The sequence below is a fragment of the Cavia porcellus genome, unplaced genomic scaffold (genome assembly GCF_034190915.1).
Source record: "Cavia porcellus strain 051 isolate PalLab524CR breed Dunkin Hartley unplaced genomic scaffold, mCavPor4.1 scaffold_10, whole genome shotgun sequence".
Taxonomy (NCBI): Eukaryota; Metazoa; Chordata; class Mammalia; order Rodentia; family Caviidae; genus Cavia; species Cavia porcellus.
The window spans coordinates 10,353,562-10,373,807 of record NW_026947493.1 but is presented as its reverse complement, the minus strand read 5'-3'; the positions used below and the strand labels follow the sequence as shown (position 1 = coordinate 10,373,807).

At 35.1% G+C, this 20,246-nt stretch overlaps 1 protein-coding gene across 7 annotated transcripts in view; it reads left to right on the top strand.

The window, feature by feature from the left end:
* Satb1 (SATB homeobox 1) overlaps window positions 1-20,246 on the top strand; it is a 95,596-nt gene that overhangs the window by 62,317 nt on the left and 13,033 nt on the right. For all 7 annotated transcript variants that reach the window (XM_063256992.1, XM_013143980.3, XM_063256991.1 and 4 more), the window contains one exon: window positions 3,779-3,934. In XM_063256992.1, the coding sequence (XP_063113062.1) occupies window positions 3,779-3,934 (156 nt within the window). The remainder of the gene's footprint in view (window positions 1-3,778; window positions 3,935-20,246) is intronic.

The window sequence follows — 20,246 nt, the reverse complement described above, 5'->3', positions numbered from 1 at the left end:
ATATATATATATATATATATATGGGCTGGTAGCTGCACTGTGGTATCTCTACAACAAATCCCTGTGTAAAAAACTGTAGGCTCTTTTGATTTCAGCTGTAGTTATAATCATGAATTTAACCTTTGATGAAATGTTTGTTATGGAAAACATTAAGATCATATTTGTAAAATGCTTCTCATAAATAGTCGTTTCTTAAAAACTAAAAGACCTTTAAAGTCTATATTTGGAAAATAATGTTTCTGCAGAATAAAGAACGTCTAAAAAGATCAAACCATGTTATTAAAGATAGTTTTAAATATATAAAAATTTAAGAGCAGGACTATATTTTATTACCAATAAGCATCCCACAGAATCACACATTTCTTAAACAACTGGACTGGGAAAACACTTGTAACCATGCGTGGTGGTACATACCTGTAATCCCAGCACTCTGGAGGATGAGGCAAAAGAAACACAGCAAATTAGATTGGGCTGTATAATGAGTTTCAAGACCTGCCTAAGTGAGAACCTGTCTCAAAAATAAAGTGGAACAAAACAAAAAAGTTTATGGTTTCCATAACTTGAAAAATTAAGTTGATATGTAGCATCAATTATGAAACTGCTAATTAGATTTAGCAAAGAGCCACCAAAAAGCGGGTTAACATAAAATGTTTCTGAAAAAGCCCTCACAACATGAATTCCATGCAACTCTGCGATCTCTAAGAATGAGCTTTAGACAAACTTACAGTCTTAACCTTGAGCCATGAAGAAATTAATCTTTGTTAAGACAAAATTTCTTTTTCAACTTAAAAATAGTACCTATTCTGGGCTATTATGAGGTTAAGTTAATATTATACATTTACAGAATGCCCAACACATAATAACCAACTAATAAATGTCAACCTTTATTATCATAATTATTAGAAGTACATAAAAACTTAATTTTGTATATGTAAGAGCTGTGTGCTTGCAGGCAGTTCTTCCTGCATCAGAGAGGGGCACATTCACCAATCAGTGCCAAAGGACAGTTTGTTTGTGTAACCTTGAAAACGTGATTTGATGAATTTAGCAATCCATGAAAAAGCAAAATACTTTTTTATGGGAAATGTGTGTTCTACTGGACAATTTCAGTGAAATAAAAAGCAGTCCCCAGTGCTGCACCCACCCCTGTAAGAGAGGGTAAATCGCAGAAGCTCCCAATCTTAACTACTTCCCTGGCGCCGCAGTAATAACGGAGTAGTACACCTCACCTTGATAAAAGCTATTCAGAAAGCAACTGCATTTATTTTACCTCCTGTGCTATTTGTGGAGAAGAGCTGAAGAGTAGTTTGTTTTGCCTGGAATGAACTACTTTATGAATTTTAATGTGTGATATAATATTAAAAGCTAAACCCAGATTAAAGAGGGTTTTTTTTGTACTAAGCTAAAATAATACTTAGTAGAGTGAAGTATAAAAGATTTTTGTTTCCATTTTTACCTGGGGAAAAAGTCAGCTTTCATATTTTGAAAAGCTGTCCAAGTCAGTTACCCTTAAGCAATAGCTTGAGTTTGCAGGGAGGGAGATGTAATTCCAGAAATCTAATAGCTTATCTATGATAAGATGCATATCTGGGCCAGGAAGATGAGAAAGAAGAACTTTTCTAAATATTTTTTAAGTGAGTAATCTGGACAGATACTTTTTTTTTTTTTTTTTTTTTTTTTTTTGCTAATGTTTCATGTGTGTTTTCCACTTGGTTTGCATTGCCACTTAGAAAACATATTTAAATTTTTTTTAATTTAGAATTTTTAGCTTGTTCAAGTTGTATTTGTTTTATTAAAAAAATTAAAGAAATTTTTAGAAACAGAATCCCAGGCTTGAAACAAATGATTGTAGCCCACTACAATGATAAATTTTCCAATGTAATTTTTACAGAAGAATAAAAATTGTTTTAAAAACAGATCACAACAGTTTTGCAAATCTGATCTTAACTATTACGAAGTAGATTGCTACTCAGGAACTGTTTCTTTCAAGGCCCTGGACTTTATTCCTCAATTAACATAACATTCAATTTTCAAAGCAATTGAAATGACTTTTCTTTTTCTTTCATTTAAGCAGTGAGAAAATAGGTATTAAAAGAGACCCCATGGGGTGATCAGATATATCCCTTTACCTCACGGCAAGACCACCCCAGAGCAAGATTTCAAATCTCACCATAGCTGACTTTGTAGGCAATTTATGGTAATGCATTAATTCTTCTGGCTTCTAAAGTGATGTTTAGAAGATAATTGCTTCAAAGCGCACTTCGCAGTGGCCTTGTCATGAATATTGAGTGCCCCTGCTTTACTGGACTCCTAGAGATGAAAAGGGAACTCTGGCAATGTAACCTAGATTCTTGTCATCCATGTCTAGGTGATGTAGTCTTCAGGCTGGTGGTCCAACCATCAAACTGCCTTATCCTTCCCTGGCTTACAGGGATAATGTCATGTTAGAATGCTCTTCAAGATGGACAAGAGGTGAAGTATTTTTCTGACTAGAAGTTAGAGAAATTCAGAAGGATGGCAACAAAAGGGGACTTAAATTTACTCTTGAGAATTGAATTTTCTGAGGTAACCTCTGTGCTATTTTCTTGCCAGATATTTTGAGGATAGAGTGAAAAAAACATGGAAAACTTGTAAATGTGTCAGTACCAAAAAAATTACTCTTTTATCATAAAATGCACTTCATTTTCTATTGTTCCTCCTTAGTCATTTTGCTAGGAAATGCATGGTCCTGAATCTAGTAATTTTTCACTTCCACTTTCATGAACTTCTCAATTAAAAAAATGATTTATATAGTTGATATGTAATATTTAGGGCCAGTTTGTGTAACTGCATAATAAAAATTAAAAGTTAAAGTTAAAAAATGCTAGTGCTAAAAAAAAAATACTATTGCTATCAATAAATTTTGGGGTGATTTCATTTTCTCACTAAAATTTTGTGAAATTTTTCTGCTGATAACTTTTTCATGATTATGCAAGGCTAGTACTAATCTTTCACAATTATACATTTGGGCTATATTTGTGACGTCACTGATATATTTTGTTACATTAATGTTGTATTAAACGTTGTAAAACATTTTCTTATTGTCTGGTTCCACAAGTCAAAAGGAAATAGTTGTATACAAAGGTGCCAGGAAAAGATGAAATAATTATATAGAACAGCTTGGACATGCACATGTAAAATGCAGCCAGGCTTTATGATGATTAAGCAAGGCACTCTACCTGTTTCATGGATGGATAGAAGATTTAAATATGCAGTTCTGCAAATGGCTTTGTTATGGAAGATTTTTAAAATGAAGCATAAGAGGAAAAGGCATAAAAGAGTCTAAAATTAAAAAGGCCATATTATATAGTAGCTATTAGTGATGCAGTGGTCTATCAGGCACCGGGCACCCAGTGAAGATACAGCATTGTGCATTATGTTTTTAATTGTGAATTTCCGTTGTTAGGATTGCAATGGAAGATAATTGGGAGACAATTAGTTTAGGGTTTTCAAGTCTTTCAAACTATTCTGTTTTCCAGAAAACTTACTTTATGACATTATAATTCCTGGTTGTCAGCTGGCAGTTGCTGTCACATTATAGATGCAATCACCTGTGACAATGTGACTTTCTTAACTTAACCAATCTGATCTCAGGGCAATAAGTAATGTTGAATGACTGCACTGTTGATCACCTTGATCATAAAAGGAGCAACAGTGTCCAGTTTGGATGCTGAGCCTGAGAAGCTTCAAAACAATTTGGCCAATGAAAAATGACAGCTGTATTCAAAATGTTTTGTAGGTGAAAACAGCTACGATTGCCTCTGAGAGGAATGGGAAACCAGAGAACAATACCATGAACATTAATGCTTCCATTTATGATGAGATTCAGCAGGAAATGAAGCGTGCTAAAGTGTCCCAAGCACTGTTTGCAAAGGTTGCAGCAACAAAAAGCCAGGTAAGAGCCTCTATTAGGTATTGAAAGTATTTTTCTGTGATGCCTGTGAAATTTTTATTAACAGGGCTATCTGCTCTGATATGAACCTGTGTTAGTGAAGGGTCACAACCTCTAGTGTTATGTATGACTTCTCAGATAAACAGTGTTCAGTTTCAGGTCAGAGACACTTGGTTTTGTTTCCTTTTCACAGCCACTTCTAGATCAAGGATTTATCTGTCAATCAGTTAAGAGTTGCTTTCAGAAAAATAACAGTGTAGAGAAAGTTTCATAGAAAAAATTACTTGTTTTCGTGTGACTTAAATCATAATTTTCATTCTAAAATACGACATAGTTTCTTCTGTTTGAACCTGTTATTACAACAAATTTCACACGTCTTTGCATATAGTGATAGTTTTTACATAGATACAAGATGTTCAAATTGAATTACTATTAGAAAACTTGAACAATTTGGATGAATTACTGCATGGCCTTTAATCAGAAAAGTTGCAAATCTATCAAGGCAAAGGATAATTACTGTAGCCTTTGTCCATATAACTGTCATATGTTGATAATTTTTGTTCATCAAAAGTAGAATCAGTCGTCTGTAAGAACAAACTCCTAGCTGCCTATAAATCCTTCTCCAAGAATACTTTTTAAAGGAGCAGAAGAATTCTAAATTTTCTTCACCTTGGCAAAAGATTTAATAACACTTTCAAGGTGAGATTTAGAGGCAATCAAGGGCTCCAGGTGAGATTTGAACAACTTGAATTGGTGCACAAGTATATTTTCATTATCATTAGTAAATCTTCTTTTACATAACATCCTGGCTGTTGTCATTTTGTGAAAAAATATATAATTGTGGGTGTATTTATAACCCAATAACCTTTTTAGCTTTTTAAAACTTTTACTTGATCAAAATTAATAGTGGTATTTAATGGGAGTTTAACTTTAGGAAAATGTTGTTCTTGTTTAAGTTATAGACTAGATGAAATACTTAAGGGATATCTTAGAAATGTTATATAAAAATGATTAAACCCAAGCTGTGGACTGTAAAAATTATAGCTTTATAGGCCACATGCCTGCCTACCCTTCAATCACTGTCAAAGTGATAATTTCTACAATAATATGTTTCTTTTATTGTGAGATTCTAAACATCGAGTGCTGTTTAAACATTAAACTGAATTGTTTATGTTAGTGCTGTACTCAGCGTGCCATACATCAGGCCACCGTAATCTCTCATGGAATGTAAAATTCTGTCATGAATCATGGCTTGTATATCGGAAATTACTGTAATTTTGATTGGAAATTACAGGGCTCTTGAAATGTTTCTAATTATGATAGAATGTTAGAGCCGCTTCAAACCTGTGTGCTTCTTCAGATGTCTTCATTTACATGCCAAGACTATGCATTAAGGAGAAATGTCCTGTTCTCACTTTCCCACCCACCCTGAACATTCTTGTTTTGACTATTTAGTCTAATTATGATGAGAATCTCTTATTTAAATATATATTATCTTGCCTTTCTTCGTGATCTTACATCTTTTTTTCCTGACCTGTCTAATTATCAAGAATAACAGACTGCATTCCTACAAGAGCCAAGCGCTTTCCCCAAATCTCCAAAATGGAAAAATTAGACATGCATTATGATAATCCAGGTCAGCCTTAAAAGCAAAACAAACCCAAATTAATATTAAAGCTTTTCAGTGAGTACTATCAGTTACCCATCACTTTCATTTAATCCACTGCTCTCCCCCAGTTTCCCTTTTGATTGTAGTACAGCTCTTTATGACTAACAGTCCTTTGCTACCTTTGCTTTTGAATGATACCCTGGATTTTTCCATCTCTGAGCTGATTTACTGATTTTGTAACTGTTTAGAAAACACCAGCAGTTGTCTGATACTGTCATGTAAGTGATGTTCTGAGGGTTTTTTAACACTTTTGTGATTCACAGTTCTCCTAAGTCCCTGTTTCCACATTGTAAAAGGATACTTTCTAACACATGATAATGTGTTTCTTAGGATTCCCAAACTTCAAGCTCCTTATTACTGGTCGAGTGAGAATCCAAGGGACTAACTGTGGGGTTCTGCAAACTGCTTTCATTCTTTTGGATAGTCATTCCTGATTTTTAATGTATTTCAACTTCCGAGAAGAGCATTTTTATGGTCTTCTCATAGCTGTTCAGTTTAAATGTTAAGCACTATGCTCCTTATGAAAATATGTACAAAGATTGATGATTACTTCAGACAGGTAAAAACTGTGTATGACACTAACAGGATATCTAACAAGGAAGAGTGGTCTTTTTCTTAGGTTATGAAAGGAGCAAAAGCTAACAAATCAATGAAAGTAGACTCTTAAGTCAGATTGACCTTTCTTGTTGAATTTCTCATGGTCAAAATTTGTAATTTCTAGAATAGTTAACTAGGTCTCCAGATTATATGTGTTGGAGCTTGTCAGCATGAAGCAGTGCTCCACCGGGGTTAAGTCTGTCTGGAGTGCGAGCAGAGCACTTCCGTTTCCCTCTGCCTGCTTCTGTGTCTTCACTCGGGTTGTCTAGGTCAGCTTGATAGTCACCACCTCTTTCCCACTAGATCCCTTCACACATTATGTACTAACTGCATTTATTTTGTAGCCCTGTTAATTTCCTCAACTTACACATGTGGGTCACTCAGCTAGTAAATAGTAGAGCCAACTCTGAATTGTATCCCTCAAGTTGTATTAATAATCTCTTTAGGTTTCAAGGCAGCATCAGTACTAAAGTTTCACCTGCTCTGGAGAAGAAGAATTTAATGATATTGGAGTAGTTGATAAAGGTAGCAGCAAGGGCTTTCTTTCCTTCATTGACTTGTTTGTTGAACACCAGGTTTGTTGCAATCCAGATATTTTCATGGCTAGTAGAAGTGAGGATACGTGATTGAAGGGCCACAGGTGATCAGCTATGCCTCTTGTACTACAATATCAAGAAATTGAACCTAAGATTCTTTTAATTCAGGAGGAAGTCACGTGTTATAATGTATAAGAAACATTTTAAGATCATATAGCACTATGCACAAGATTGTATTTGGTAAGTGCTAAATAAGAAGTTCAGTCCTCCACATTGATATAAGTGATTTATCATGTATTTATTTCCAATGCCTTCCATTTTTAAAAGTTAGAGTGCTCTGCAGTGCTAACGTACAAGGTATTTTCAGTAAAAGAAGCCAACTTGTGTAGATTCTACCATTTCACGTATATTACATTCTCTTCAATGAATAATAGAAATGAGATTTTTTTTTTTTACCTCTAATAGAACTGTCTGAATAAAATATGCAACTGAAAACTGAAGGTAGGCTACTTCTTTGCTTGGTTGAGAAAGCAGGCTAATGCAAACTTTAAATAGATGATGTGCTTTAAACATGCGAAGAGCTACAAATGAATATACTTTATATTCTGGGTATTCAAATAAGCAGCAGTTTTTCCAAGTGAATCATATTGGAATTTTATCAAACATTTAGTCTGATAACATTCAAATAATTATGAGAGCAAAATTTGCTAATTTTACTGTTTAAAAAAAATAGTTGATTTGGGTAATAACCATTATGGTATCAAGGTTCAGTTACTGTTCATTGGTTATAGTGTTTTCATATGGGAGATGGAAATGGAATTTTTTCCTTAATAGTGGCAGATGTTAGAATCTAATTTTACTCCACAGCAAACCCCTTGAGAGCTCTGAGACTTAAGGTGTGTGTCCAGCAAAGGGACATTAGCAGCGCTGTTAGGCCCTGCCTGTACACTAGATTGTTACACTGATTTTCATGTTCTCAGGAGTGGATTCTACAGAGACAGCAGCACAGTAAGAGTCGAAGGCTTTCACAGAGCTGCACTGCGGCACAACCTGTATTTAGAAAATGATTCCTCTCTGGTGCTTTATTAAGCAGATTATTTCTTTTAAGTAAAATGACTAGATATGAAGATTTCATTTGACTGATTATATTTTTAGCACAATCTTTTGTAAAGTCCTGAGTTACAGGACTCTAGCCATTACAGCTTTGGCTGGATTGACAGGTATGATGTTTAGCACTAAAATTACAAAATAAAACAAAAAAACCTGTCTGCAAAAAAAGTACAGTTGGTGACTGGTAGAAAAAAACAATTAATTTAAAAACCTTTTGTGTTTTTCTATCCACTTTTTATATACTTCTGTCTTTGAAATTCAGGGCAATTGAGAGAGGATGGCTGAGAGGTAGGAAGGGAGAATACTTCAGTATTCCTTGAGTTTGTAAGTTTGAAAAAAGAAAGCATAAGTCTGACTTTTAGGTTTGGAAATTCCTAGATGGTGATTGGAATGTTTTAAATAAAGTAAGACATATTTCACAAACTGGTGAAATTTGCATTTTTCTGATGCTCTGAAGGTATATATGCTACATGATTTTTTAAAAGAGCAGGTTAATTTTGAGATTTCTGTGTCCTATAAACTTGGGTATATTTTAGGAAGTCTAGGGTTTAGACAGGGAGATTCAAAATTATTAGATAGAGCACTTAGTTATCTATTATATTTTTGGCTAAGAATTATCTCCTGGGCATTTGGGGATAAACTTTAACAAATTGATTAAAAGATCTTTGGCTATCTCGTTGTTACCATCAAATTATTTATTTTTCTTTTATTTAGCTTTATATTTAAAATTGATCCAAATGAAAGCCATAAATATTCTTCTTCAACCCACTTAAAAACATTACAACATACAGTCTTAATTCATTGAGCACGTTTCTTCATTTCTTGGAAATATTACAAGAAAATTCCAGGCAGGAAAACCAGTGAATATATATTGGCTAACATCTCGTGGGGAGAACAAGGCAGGTTACTGCAGGAGCACTTCACAGCAGTGCAGTGCACGTTTGAAACCGGCTCACAAATGACACATTCATAGAAACTGCTGTAATTGTAGGTGGTTTTTGTACTAAAAGATAGCACAGGCTGAAGAGTAAGTAGGAACTGAGAATATTTTACAGAGGCTTCTCTTTTTGGAAGCTCTCCTATGATCAGCATTGAAAACTGAATAGTCAGTTCTGCAGAACAGGATTTGGGACCTGGAAAAATGGAGTAAAGAACAAACCCAAGGAGTTTACCTTGTGATAATTGTCCTCAAAACTTAATATCATTCAGTTAAACAGAATGCAGCTGTAACACTGATAAAATCCCTTAACAAACTATCAAATTAAAAGACAGTATTTTCTAAGAAGTCTCAATAGTTGTCTTTTATGTTTCTGATAATGAAAGGTGGGTTTTATTTTAACTTTTTTTCTTACATGAGAAATGAAAATAAAGGCACTGAAATGAATGAGCTATGAAAATGCATTTATGCAAAATGACAATAGAAAAATAGCTTCTGAAAGAAGCTGTACTATTAAAATTTCACACCAGTGAAAGGTACTGAGAGAAAGATGGAAGAACTTACATTAGCTACAGTAATAGAAATTTAATGTAAAATTTTTTCCTTCCTATGAAGAGTACTTTAGGTATCTGAAAAGGTGACTTTAGAGAGAACTCATTTTCTAAGGGTATTTACTTTTACACATGCAGTTCTGTACTTAGCAAAATGACACAAATAATCAGACCACCTTTTAAAAAAATAAATGTCCATATTTCAGAGCTAGTGGAAATATAATCGTTCTTTATCTTTAAATATCTGATAAAAAGACGAGCCCCAATTTGTGATATTGGCTACAGTTGCCAAGTGGATGAAGTTGTTGCTTTCCTCTAAGTTTTAATCTATTCTGTGTGTTAGTAGAAAATCTACTCGTTTGATTCCTTGATTCAACATTTCCAGTTGCCTTTACATTTTTTTTTTTTAGCAATTTCTTTTTCAACCAGTATGCTTCAAGAATTGGGTTTAACCACACTGTTTTATAAACCACCAGCCTCCTCAGCCGCCCCAGTGCTCTGATCTGTAAATCAGATCATAGGCAGCACGCTGTCATATAATAAGGTGTCTGATCCTTATTACCAGTTTGTTGATGCACAGACTCCTTCAAATTGACCATTGCAACACATGGTTTCCCCTGAAACTAGCTGTGATAATTAGCGTGGTTCTAATGAGACAGAATGTCACTGATCTTGTGCTGAACTGTCGAGTATCGACGCTACGGATGGGAACTGTCAGAGCCTGCCATCTGTGACAGCGCTTGGCATATTCCAGTGGCAAGGTAGAGCATGCTCAATAGAGTATTTTCAAACAAATGGCTCTCTTCTTGACGAATGCTCTGTGTTCTGTGCAACTGGAAGAATGTATGACCCAACTTTGTCCTGTGCGAAGCCCTTTTTGAGATCCACATGCAAATAAATATTTAAATCTTTGTTACATGTTACGTAAAAGGGAATCTTTTGTTTAGCGGGTGAATTTTAAGTGGCATTCTTTTCTTCCTGGTTTTTGTTTACTGTTTTCCTAGCCTTTCCCTAATGTCCCATATTGTTGGTTAATAGTAAAGCAGTCATCTAAGATACGTTTCCCCAAATTTAAAATTGCCTTGTTTAGAAGAGATTTGTTGGAGAGTTGGGGATGGCTCTTACTGGTAAAGCACTATGATTTAACTGAGGGAAGAAATGAAAGAGTGAGCATATGCGTAAGAATATACAAGTTGATAGAAGAATTAAAATGGACAGGACAGATCTGTGGACTCCACAGAGAAGTAGAGGTTTTGTGCTGCCGTAAAAGTCCAGTGCTGCTTATCATTCCAAAATATGCTTTGTTGCTTTTTATTTCCTCCTCTCTGGCAGACCACACAGGGCTTGTTCTGAAGAACATTTTCACTAATCTGATCAGGCAGCCAAATACGCCGGGAAAACTGCTTTAATGATCCCACTAATTACCTCAAGTCAATATGAACTGTATTATTAGACTGAGGGAAAATATTCCATTAGGTCTCCCCCTTGGGAGTTTCTCCGCTTTGTGATGTCACTGAAGCCTTCACCCTCTCGCTTGTAATTAATTTTATTTACACACGCAGGCACGCACAAGGTCACACCTGCACAACCGGCGCTGGCCAGGGAGCTTGTGGCACTCCGGCTTAATCAGATCTGTCATAATTACCATTCTGCATGTTTCTGACACACGCTGTGAAATATTTCAATTTAACTGCCGCTACCAGCACAACCAGATGTAGTGCGAGTGTGGCTGCATTGGAAATATTATTCCTCAGGATAAACTAACTCCTCCGCCTCTCCCCCCCCCCCCCTTACAGCTAATGTGGCACAGAAGCTGATGTATCCTGTAAATCTTGAATGCAGCGCTAGATTGATCACAAGCGATTAGACAGTTTAACCACAAACAGCTTGTTCATTTTTCACAAATGAAAACCACATGTGGTGTAACTAAAATTTCAGGCCCTTTTTTTTGTTGTTGTTTTGTTTTTTGTAAGGGTTGGGGTATATATGTGTGAGATGTGCTTAAATAAAAATAAAATGCAAGCAAAAGAAGTTAAGTATCTAGAAAAATGGAGAAGTTGCTTAGTTTGTTCCAGGTTATTTTATCAAAACCTTCAGGAAATTATTTTTATACTTTTACCCAAACTCAAACGAGAAAAAAATTCATATTCTCCATTGGGCTTTCTGTTTTTTCTTTTCTTTTTTTTTCCGGTAAGATTTTATTTCAGTGGAGAGCATAATAACTCTTTGACCTTTGTTTTTTTCACTGTTAAACCTTTCCATTGAAAATAAATTCTCAAAGGATTTCTTAAGACTAGGCATACATAATTTTCTAAAAAGGAATTTTCCTTTTTTTGTTTTTAGTAAAAAGTTACTACTTTAGTCTTTATGGTCAAATACCAGCCAATTCCAAAACAAAAAAGATCCTAGTGGGGAATTTTGTTTTGTAGAGATATTTGTTGATGGAGGCATTATTTTGGAAGAAAAGTTGACTAAAATTCTGTTCTTGTAGAATATTGGAGATACCTGACAGAAGGTACAGACAACAGTAGGTAACTATAAAAAACTGAAGTTATCACAGTCTCAGAAGAATCCAGCCATAAAAAAAAAAAAAAAAAAAAAAAAAAAAAAAAAAAAAAATTCTTAAAGCATTGCAGCCATCAGAAGGCAAATAAGCTGGTGAAAAACTAAAGCAAAGAGAGGAGAGGGAAATAAGATCAGTGATGATTTAGAATCATACCTCTGCAGAAGTTCACACAATCCACTTTAGAGAACATTTCAGGCAGAGCTATCGCATAGTTAAATGTCTTTTAATGCCAAATAAAACACACTTTTCCTTTTTATCTTTATTTTTTGTTTTACTACCCTAGTTATGTAACTAGCTAAGGAGCTTCCTCTGATAGTTATTATCTGGTGATAAGAAAGCCATTTCTCGTAGAATAGTGGATCTTTGCCTTTGTTCTTATTTTCATTTTCATTCTTGCTTCGTAGTTCGTTTTGTCGCACTGTCCTGTTTAATCTTTGGTAGTTCTTCACTAAACTTTTCTTCTAACCTGGTTGTTTTCTGTATGTTTTGTGTTTGCTTCATGTTCTCTTCCAACTTTGAAATCTGACATTTTCTGCCTATTCATGCTTTCTTATTGGCCTGGATATCATTTTAAAGGGAACATAAAATTTTTGCTTTTAGTTGGAATCTTTCTGTATAAACTGCTATCAAAGTTTACGTAGTTATTTTTTCTTCATCTGGTTTTTTCCTTGTACAATCTTAACCTACCTTTGCCAAGTTATTGGGTCATTTAGCTTTTTATCATTCTATCCCTCCTTTGTGGTCTTTTTTGCAAGATTCGGTGATTATGGAAGATTTCATTCAATCTCCTCATCACCCCTGTGTTACATTTTTCTGCTGAATACAGGCATCGCCTTCAGAATCCTTCTTAGCATCAAAGTGAAGGCCCCTATTATTATGTAGTAAGAAAGAATTCCCTGCTACAGTCACTTGTATTTTTGGATTCTCAAGAAGAATTTCATTTTCATAGCCTAGCTGTGTGGTAGATGAATCCAGGAAATAAGAGGAAGTAAATAAAATTATGACTTCATTACTCTTGCCTTTATTTAATAACTCTGAAGGTTTTGCACAGCTACTTCAATATACTTCATGGATAGGGATAAGTGGAGTCACATTTCATCATCACTGGTAGAGGTCACAGTTAAATGAAGCCTTGGATTATTTCTTTGCAAATCAAAGATTTTACCCATAATGTGAAAAATTATTACTAGTTTTTAATGTTTGCAAACTTTCGTTTTTGTTTATTTGAATTTCTTCATCCTAGTGATGCAAAACGGAGCAGGACAAAACAGCAAGTGGCTGTTTAGGGATGTCACAGTATTTATGGAGTTTGAGATTATTCAGTATTGTGAGTACAAGGGAAGAGTTTATCTTTCCATTACGTTTTCTTAAAATACAAGAATCTCACTTTTCAAGGAAAACATTTTAATTTTCTGAATGGACCCTGCTAGGTTCCTAATAACTGCATAATTTCTGTGCGTCAAAAAATGACAGATGACAATTTGATGGAAATGTAGTTAAAGAACTTTAATTCTACCCCACCTCAGCTGTTCTTCCCAGTTTCTTAGATTTTTCTCAATATGTACAGGAAGGAAAACTGGTTTCTTCTAATATTTTTGATATTTTCTGGACCTACTATCTTCATGTTTTAAATCACCTTCGTTGAAAGTGTCAGTATCATTTATGCTCACATTTCTATTTTGAGCTAAAAGGAATTAGAGGGCAAAGTTCCCTCTTGATCTGCAGCAAATACAAAGAGAGTAACAGTGGTTAATTTGCAAACGCACAAGATGATTTATGTCATAACTTGTACATGAACTTCATCTTTCAGGGAAGACTTTGGGATTTGCAAGTGGAGGTTGCAAATCCACTGCAGAAATGCTGTGTAGCTGCAGGCACGTCATTTAACTAAATTTTGGACTTCTTCAGGAACACAAAATAAGTGTACTTACATTATGGATAATGTCCGTTGGAGTTCTAGGTCCGGGGAGTTTGTGACTAAGACAAGTGTACCAGTGTAAAAGAGGACATATTTTGATTGAAAATACTGCTGACAGGTGTTTGAGTCTGGGAATGAATCACAAAGGAGGTAAGGGGCTAAGTAATGGAAGTTTAGCTTTGGGAGTGAGTTTATGCTGCTTTTGGGTCTGTAGGCAAGAAGGGTTATTTATGGGTGGCACTTAGCAGAACTGTTGGGATCTAGTATCTGAACTCTGTATCTCATAATAGAAGATGAACTCGAGCTTGCTCATCTTTATCTGAGACTTGCTAATAGATGATTGGAAGATCTCTTTTTTATATGCAGGAATTTAGCAGAGTCAGGCCAGTTTAAAGAGTGAGATGAAGCTGAAATCACTTGGGGAATGGATCTAGCTTAACATGTGGTAGGAGCTAGCATGATATGACTTGAAAAGTGCTAAAGTGTCTCCTTAAATATGTTGCCTTCGTTTTTTAAATAGTGTCTGAATGTCCACTCTCAACTGCTTGTGTTTTTTTGTTTGTTTTGTTTTGTTTTTTGATGGATACTTTTCTAGGAAGGATAGCACATTGAAGAAGGAAAAACAATGAGAATCCTAAATTTTCCCATGAGAGGTCAGAGGTTTGCAACATGTGATCACATCTTATTTGAGAACAGATCTTGAAACCCTGATTTGCAAATTCAAGAATTGGTACCTGTAGCATTTAACAGCAATTGAAAAGTGTCCATCCCAAATGTCTCCTTTAAACTTATACCTGTTTTATTCATGGTACCAACATGAGGACAACTTGTCATGGGTACTACTGGCTCCATAATGGAGTATTTGATAATTTAAATGAAATGCCAGTTAGGTAAATATACATTCACAAACATACAGATGTTATTATGAAATGCATCTCAGTCCATGCCAAGCTCTTACTGTCTAAATTTTCTTCTTTTTTCTTGTAATTAGTTTTTGCTTGTATGTTTGAAAATTGGGGGAAGGATAATAGTCTAATGGGTAATGATTTTGTTTTAGTATTTTGATTAAAGAGAGTAACTTGGGCCTTGCATAACCATAAGGACAAAAAGCGTTTATTTCCAGACAAGTTTGTTTGTATTTTTGGTTAAATTTAGCTTGATCTGTGGTATGATATATAGTTACATGCTTCATTGTTTTCTACCTGTCTTCCCTTTACCATCTTTCCTATTCATTTTCTTTCTTTCATCCTCCATTTCACTAGTTCCCTTGTGCCTGGTCCTCTAGTCTAAAAGGTAAATACTTTCTTAGCCACTTGCTCCTTGAAAAGTTGAGGAGCAGAGACTACTCTCCTCAGCTGCACCTCACCTTCCCACATACTGGCATGTGCCACTGTTCTCAGTCTGCCTGTGTCCTCTGTCTGCCCTGTCACCCTACCCCTCCTGTTTAGAGACCCCATGTGTCTTTGAAAACCTTGACAGTGTTACTCTTCTGGCAGACACTCTTCACCTTTAGAGTTACTTCATATAAAGTTAACCAAGTTAACTTGTATGATATGAAGTTAACCAAGCTAAAATGCTGATTGTTTTAGAACCTTTCTCTGTGTTTGTTAAAGAACTAGAAAAAGTATTATATGTATGTGCTAGTGAAGCTGTCAGTATTTTAATATACAAAACTGTTTTATGAATGAAATCTTACCCCAAACTGAAACATATAAATCAGATAAAAGTCTTTTCTCATTTCGGTTTCCCTGAGAATCGAGTCGGCCCACCCTGCACATAACACAACCAGGGTTCTCCTGAACACCCCTGATGAAAGCTGGGCACCCAGGGACACAGCTGGGAACCACTCTGCCAGGGATTAACGGTTTGCCCCTGACCTATCTCTGAGGAAAAAAAATTGTTCCACAAATCTATTAATACCAAGTTTCTCTAATCTGGGAGTTTACATCGGTTAGTCTTAGAAAAGTGATGCATATGCAAATGGGGGAGGCTCCCCATCCAGGAATACCCAACCTGAGTCTTGCTTTCCTCAAGGGGACCATGAACTTTGGAAAAAAAATGCATTTCTATCTTCTGTAACCATTTAACTGAGGAGTTGGCATTTTATTCAGTTTTCAACATAGGCAACAATAAAATTTCAAGTATTTTCATATCACATTAGATTGTTGCAGATACCTTGAGAACTCAGGTTTGCTCATCACTAAAAATTAGAACAATGATTAGATCTGTTCCTCAATCTTATTATTTACTGTGTTAATGAAGAAGCACATCTATTACTGATCACAGATTTTTGATAGATTGGTTTATTCTCATTCCCATCCTCCCCCCCATCCAAGTTGTATGTGAAACAGTGAGAGGAGGAGTTAGAGGGAACTAGGGACAGAGTAGGGTCAGACCCCATCTCTGCTGGTCTTCCCCGGGGCATCTCTGTGTTGCCCCAAGGTGATCCTGACACCACTGTTGAGAGCATCAGCCTCCCTTGTCTCCTTTTATTGGTAAAATTATAACCCAGCCATTACCACCAGGACCCACATGACGCTTCCAGAAATATTTATGCTTTCTGTTTTTAATGCCTACTTGTGAATCACAAGATTTGGGTCTCAAATTAAGCCAACTTCTGATTAGCAGGTTTGCATAATGGATAAAATGATGTGGTTTTGGGCCACAAAATGGGTGTTACTTTATCAGCACAATCATAAGCAAGTTGAGAGCACATAATGACCCTGCTTGATTGTTCCTCTTAGGATATGATTCCCATAACTTCTACAATCCCAGATTGCCTTCTTGTGGTTTTGAAAATTCTTTGTTATCTCTCCTAGAACATAGAGGGAAGATTTAAATTTTTAATTCCCAGCCCCTAAATATGCATAATGGGGAGTATCACTCATTTTAGAAGATACTTGCAGTGTTGAAAAGTTGTGTATAAATTAATTAAAACTGCAGTATAGAAATAGTTGTTTAAAACAATCTACGGTGGTAGTAATTATTTTTGCAAACAAATCAGGTAAATCATCACCTAAAAATTCCTCATTTTAAGAGTTCTTACTTTTATGTATTTTTTGCACTTAGCATACACAAATTTTCAGCCACATTTTTTCCTTAATGATCTTTACAATTTTGAATAGGAAAATAAATATTCCAAATTTTTACCAGTGACTTTAGGAAGTAATGTGATACGAAGTTTGCTTTGTAGGAGCACATATTATTTGAATGGAGGGATTTGGGGAAAAAAGCTTCCTGTTCAGTGGTGAGTAAGGCTCAAACTCAAAGCCTCGTGTACACTGGGTAGGCATTCTGCTACTAAGCTGCGTGCCCCGTCCCTTCAGTTATTTGTCTTGACAGAACTCTGTTGGTATGACACTGCTCTTAAACTTAGGAAACTGTGCTCATTTTGAACTGTACTTCTTTAAAATGTAGCAACTTCATTTTGAGTTTATGCTGTTGGACTTTGCTACCATATACGCACCGAGCCCTCAGGAATTACAGAAATGTATACAATTTTTCACCACTATACGACCCAGAATATGCCGCTTTTATATCTGTCTCTGTTCCTTCAGTTTACTGTTCTTTCAGTTTTCTGTGCTAAATCTTAAACCATGTTTTTATACTCATTGAAATAAAGAGTTTCAAGGTGTTTTCAGACCTGCTTGGTGGAAGAGAGGGAAGATTTTGCTACTCAAAGGATTATTCATACTGACATTTGTTTGTGATAGGAGCGTAACTCAAATGGGACAGTTGAGGATGGGCTGAAGCATGGAGGATGGTGTTAAAGGACCGAACCAGTGCAAAAGGAAAGAAGGAAAGGATAGGAGGGGACAAATCCAAGAGAAGTTCCGAAGTAGTACTATTGATAGGAAATTGTGATTTTTTTTTTTATGGATGAAACAGACAACATTTTGATTTTTAATTAAAGCATTTGCTATATATTTATTATAAAAGCAGTACACAGTCACTATAGAGCAATCAGAAAATACAAGCATAAGGAAGAAGATAAAATTATCCATATTCCTAATCTAAAATTAGCTACTTTTAATACCCTCATTTAGGCTCTTTAATGCACACACATACACTTTGTATGTATTTATGAATGTAAAGCTGTATGTGTATGTGTCTTACATTTACTCTTACGCTTTATCATTAATTCCATATTGAGGTATATTTAGGTTACATTCAACTTTTGCTGTTATAAATAATGACAATGTAAGCATTACTATAATTATACTTACATATGTCTATCACTTAAACTTTTGAAAGTGGTATTATTGGATCAAAAAAGGCATTTGTAAATAAAAAAAGCATTTGTGCTTTAAAGGTGTAGATACTTCTACTTTCTGCATTTTTACATCACACTTCAGAAAAATTGTATCAATTTATTGTTCAAATAAATTTCCAGACTCTGTGAATGATGGTTATTAAATCACCAAAGGTAAACATTATGTGGGAGGAAAATGCCAGATCTAGATTGAAAGGTGCTAACTGATTTATTTTCATTAACTTCTTAGTGAGCTGCTTATGGGATGAAGCAAGTGTCCTAATGGCAAAAATAACAGAAACAGTTATAGCTAATATTCGTGGGACTGGTACTAAGTGCCAAGCCTCTTCCATAGTTTTTCTCAGTTTTCACTAGACTGTGAATTAGGTAGTAAAATTAGACCCTGTTTTACAGAGGAGATAATTGAGGTCTAGACAATTTGAGTTACCTGCTCAAGATTACAAAGCTAATATGTGGTTGAGCAGATATCCAAATTAAAAACGCAGGATTTAAATAGACCATTGAAGTATAGTAGATAGACAAAAAGTTACAGTAACTAAGTCAAGAAAAAAGTTAGTTAACTAAGCCAAAAAAAAGTGACATAGTCAATCCAAAATCAAGTGGTTTACTTCCTAATTCATCCTTTTACCCCAACTGTTCTTCTTACTTCTTAAATATTGCCTGCTGTTCAAAGTCAAGCCAGTTCTTCTCTTCATCAGTGAAGACTTCTGTGACTAGCTTACCCCATCAGTTCTTCCTCTCCATTTAAGAGAACAACCTTTCCTATGAAAGCTATGAGAAGAATGGAGAACAGAATTGGGGTGGGGAGGGTTGGTGGGCAGTACCTAATTAGAATGGATGTGCAATTGGGAGGAGGCTTAAAAGCAGCCTTGGAAAGGGTGAACTTTTTCCCTTTATTGGGAAGCCAACTGAAAGTCAAGTTGAGCAGGAGACCAAGGATGGGCGGTTGAAGGTCAGTGATGGGCACAATGATTTATATTTTGGAGTCCCATTTCGACCAGCATCTCAAAGATGGTTAAGGAAATTCAGAAATTAATGGAACTCTATATTTACCTATCAGCAGGTTACACAGACCAAATTAGGCATAAGATTAATTTATTTTTGCACTAATGGCATAAATTCTTGTGACAACACTGCTCCTGTGTTCATCAAAACTGTTCTCATCATTAATATACCATACTTTACCCCATAAGTTAAGAGTGCATGCTTAAAATCTTTTCTGTTCAGAAATCAAAACAAATTCCTGTTGGGAAATAATATAAAAGAGTGTTTGATACTTAAGAGGGTAATTCAGGGAAGAGACACCCAGTTTAGTGGGCAGAACAGAAAGAAGTGAATAGTTCTTACTGACAGGGTAGAGGGTAACATTAATAAAAAGAATATGGTGGCATGAAACTTGGGAGTTATTTTTTGCTGTTGAATGGCACCATTTCTGAAGAATGAGTGGAAAAATGAGAATTTACAATTTTAAGGCAGAATGTGTAAATGTTAAACAGACCATATCACCTAGATTTATATCATGTCAAAAATACATGTTTGGTAGAAAAAGAAGAACAGGTAAGACATTCTTTATTAAAGCACATGTTCAAATATCAGACACACAAGCTAGATTTGTATTTGCTTCACCTTTGAAGAAACTATCCTAAAGATAGTTTTGAAGTATATGTAAAAATGGCACTTATAAATTAGGTATTGACAAATACTAATGTTTGAAGATAAATTAGACCTTCTTTGGAAATTCTTTTTGAATCAAATTAAGTGATTATCTTTTTGCCTGCTAGCTTAATAGATTATCTAGAATTTCATACTTTTGTTTTTATTCTTTTTTTTTCTTTTTCTGAAATTCTGTCTGAGAATATCCTCTAAAATATCAGATTTCCCTTTCTAACAGACTTTTAGATCTGGCCAGGTTGTCAGTTAATAATCTTATAATGAGCCAAGCAATTTGTAACAAAAGAAAGACTACAATATTTATGTGTGCCCTAAAGTCAGTGGCTCAGAGGAGGTAGAAAAGAGGTAAACATAAAAATCATAGAAAGCAAATGATTTCCATTTTTTATCTCATTAAATTTTAAGTGAAATTGAAACATAAAGATCATTTACCAGTGTAACTTTTCACAAAATTTTGATGGAAACTTTCCCCTGTGTTGTGTAAACA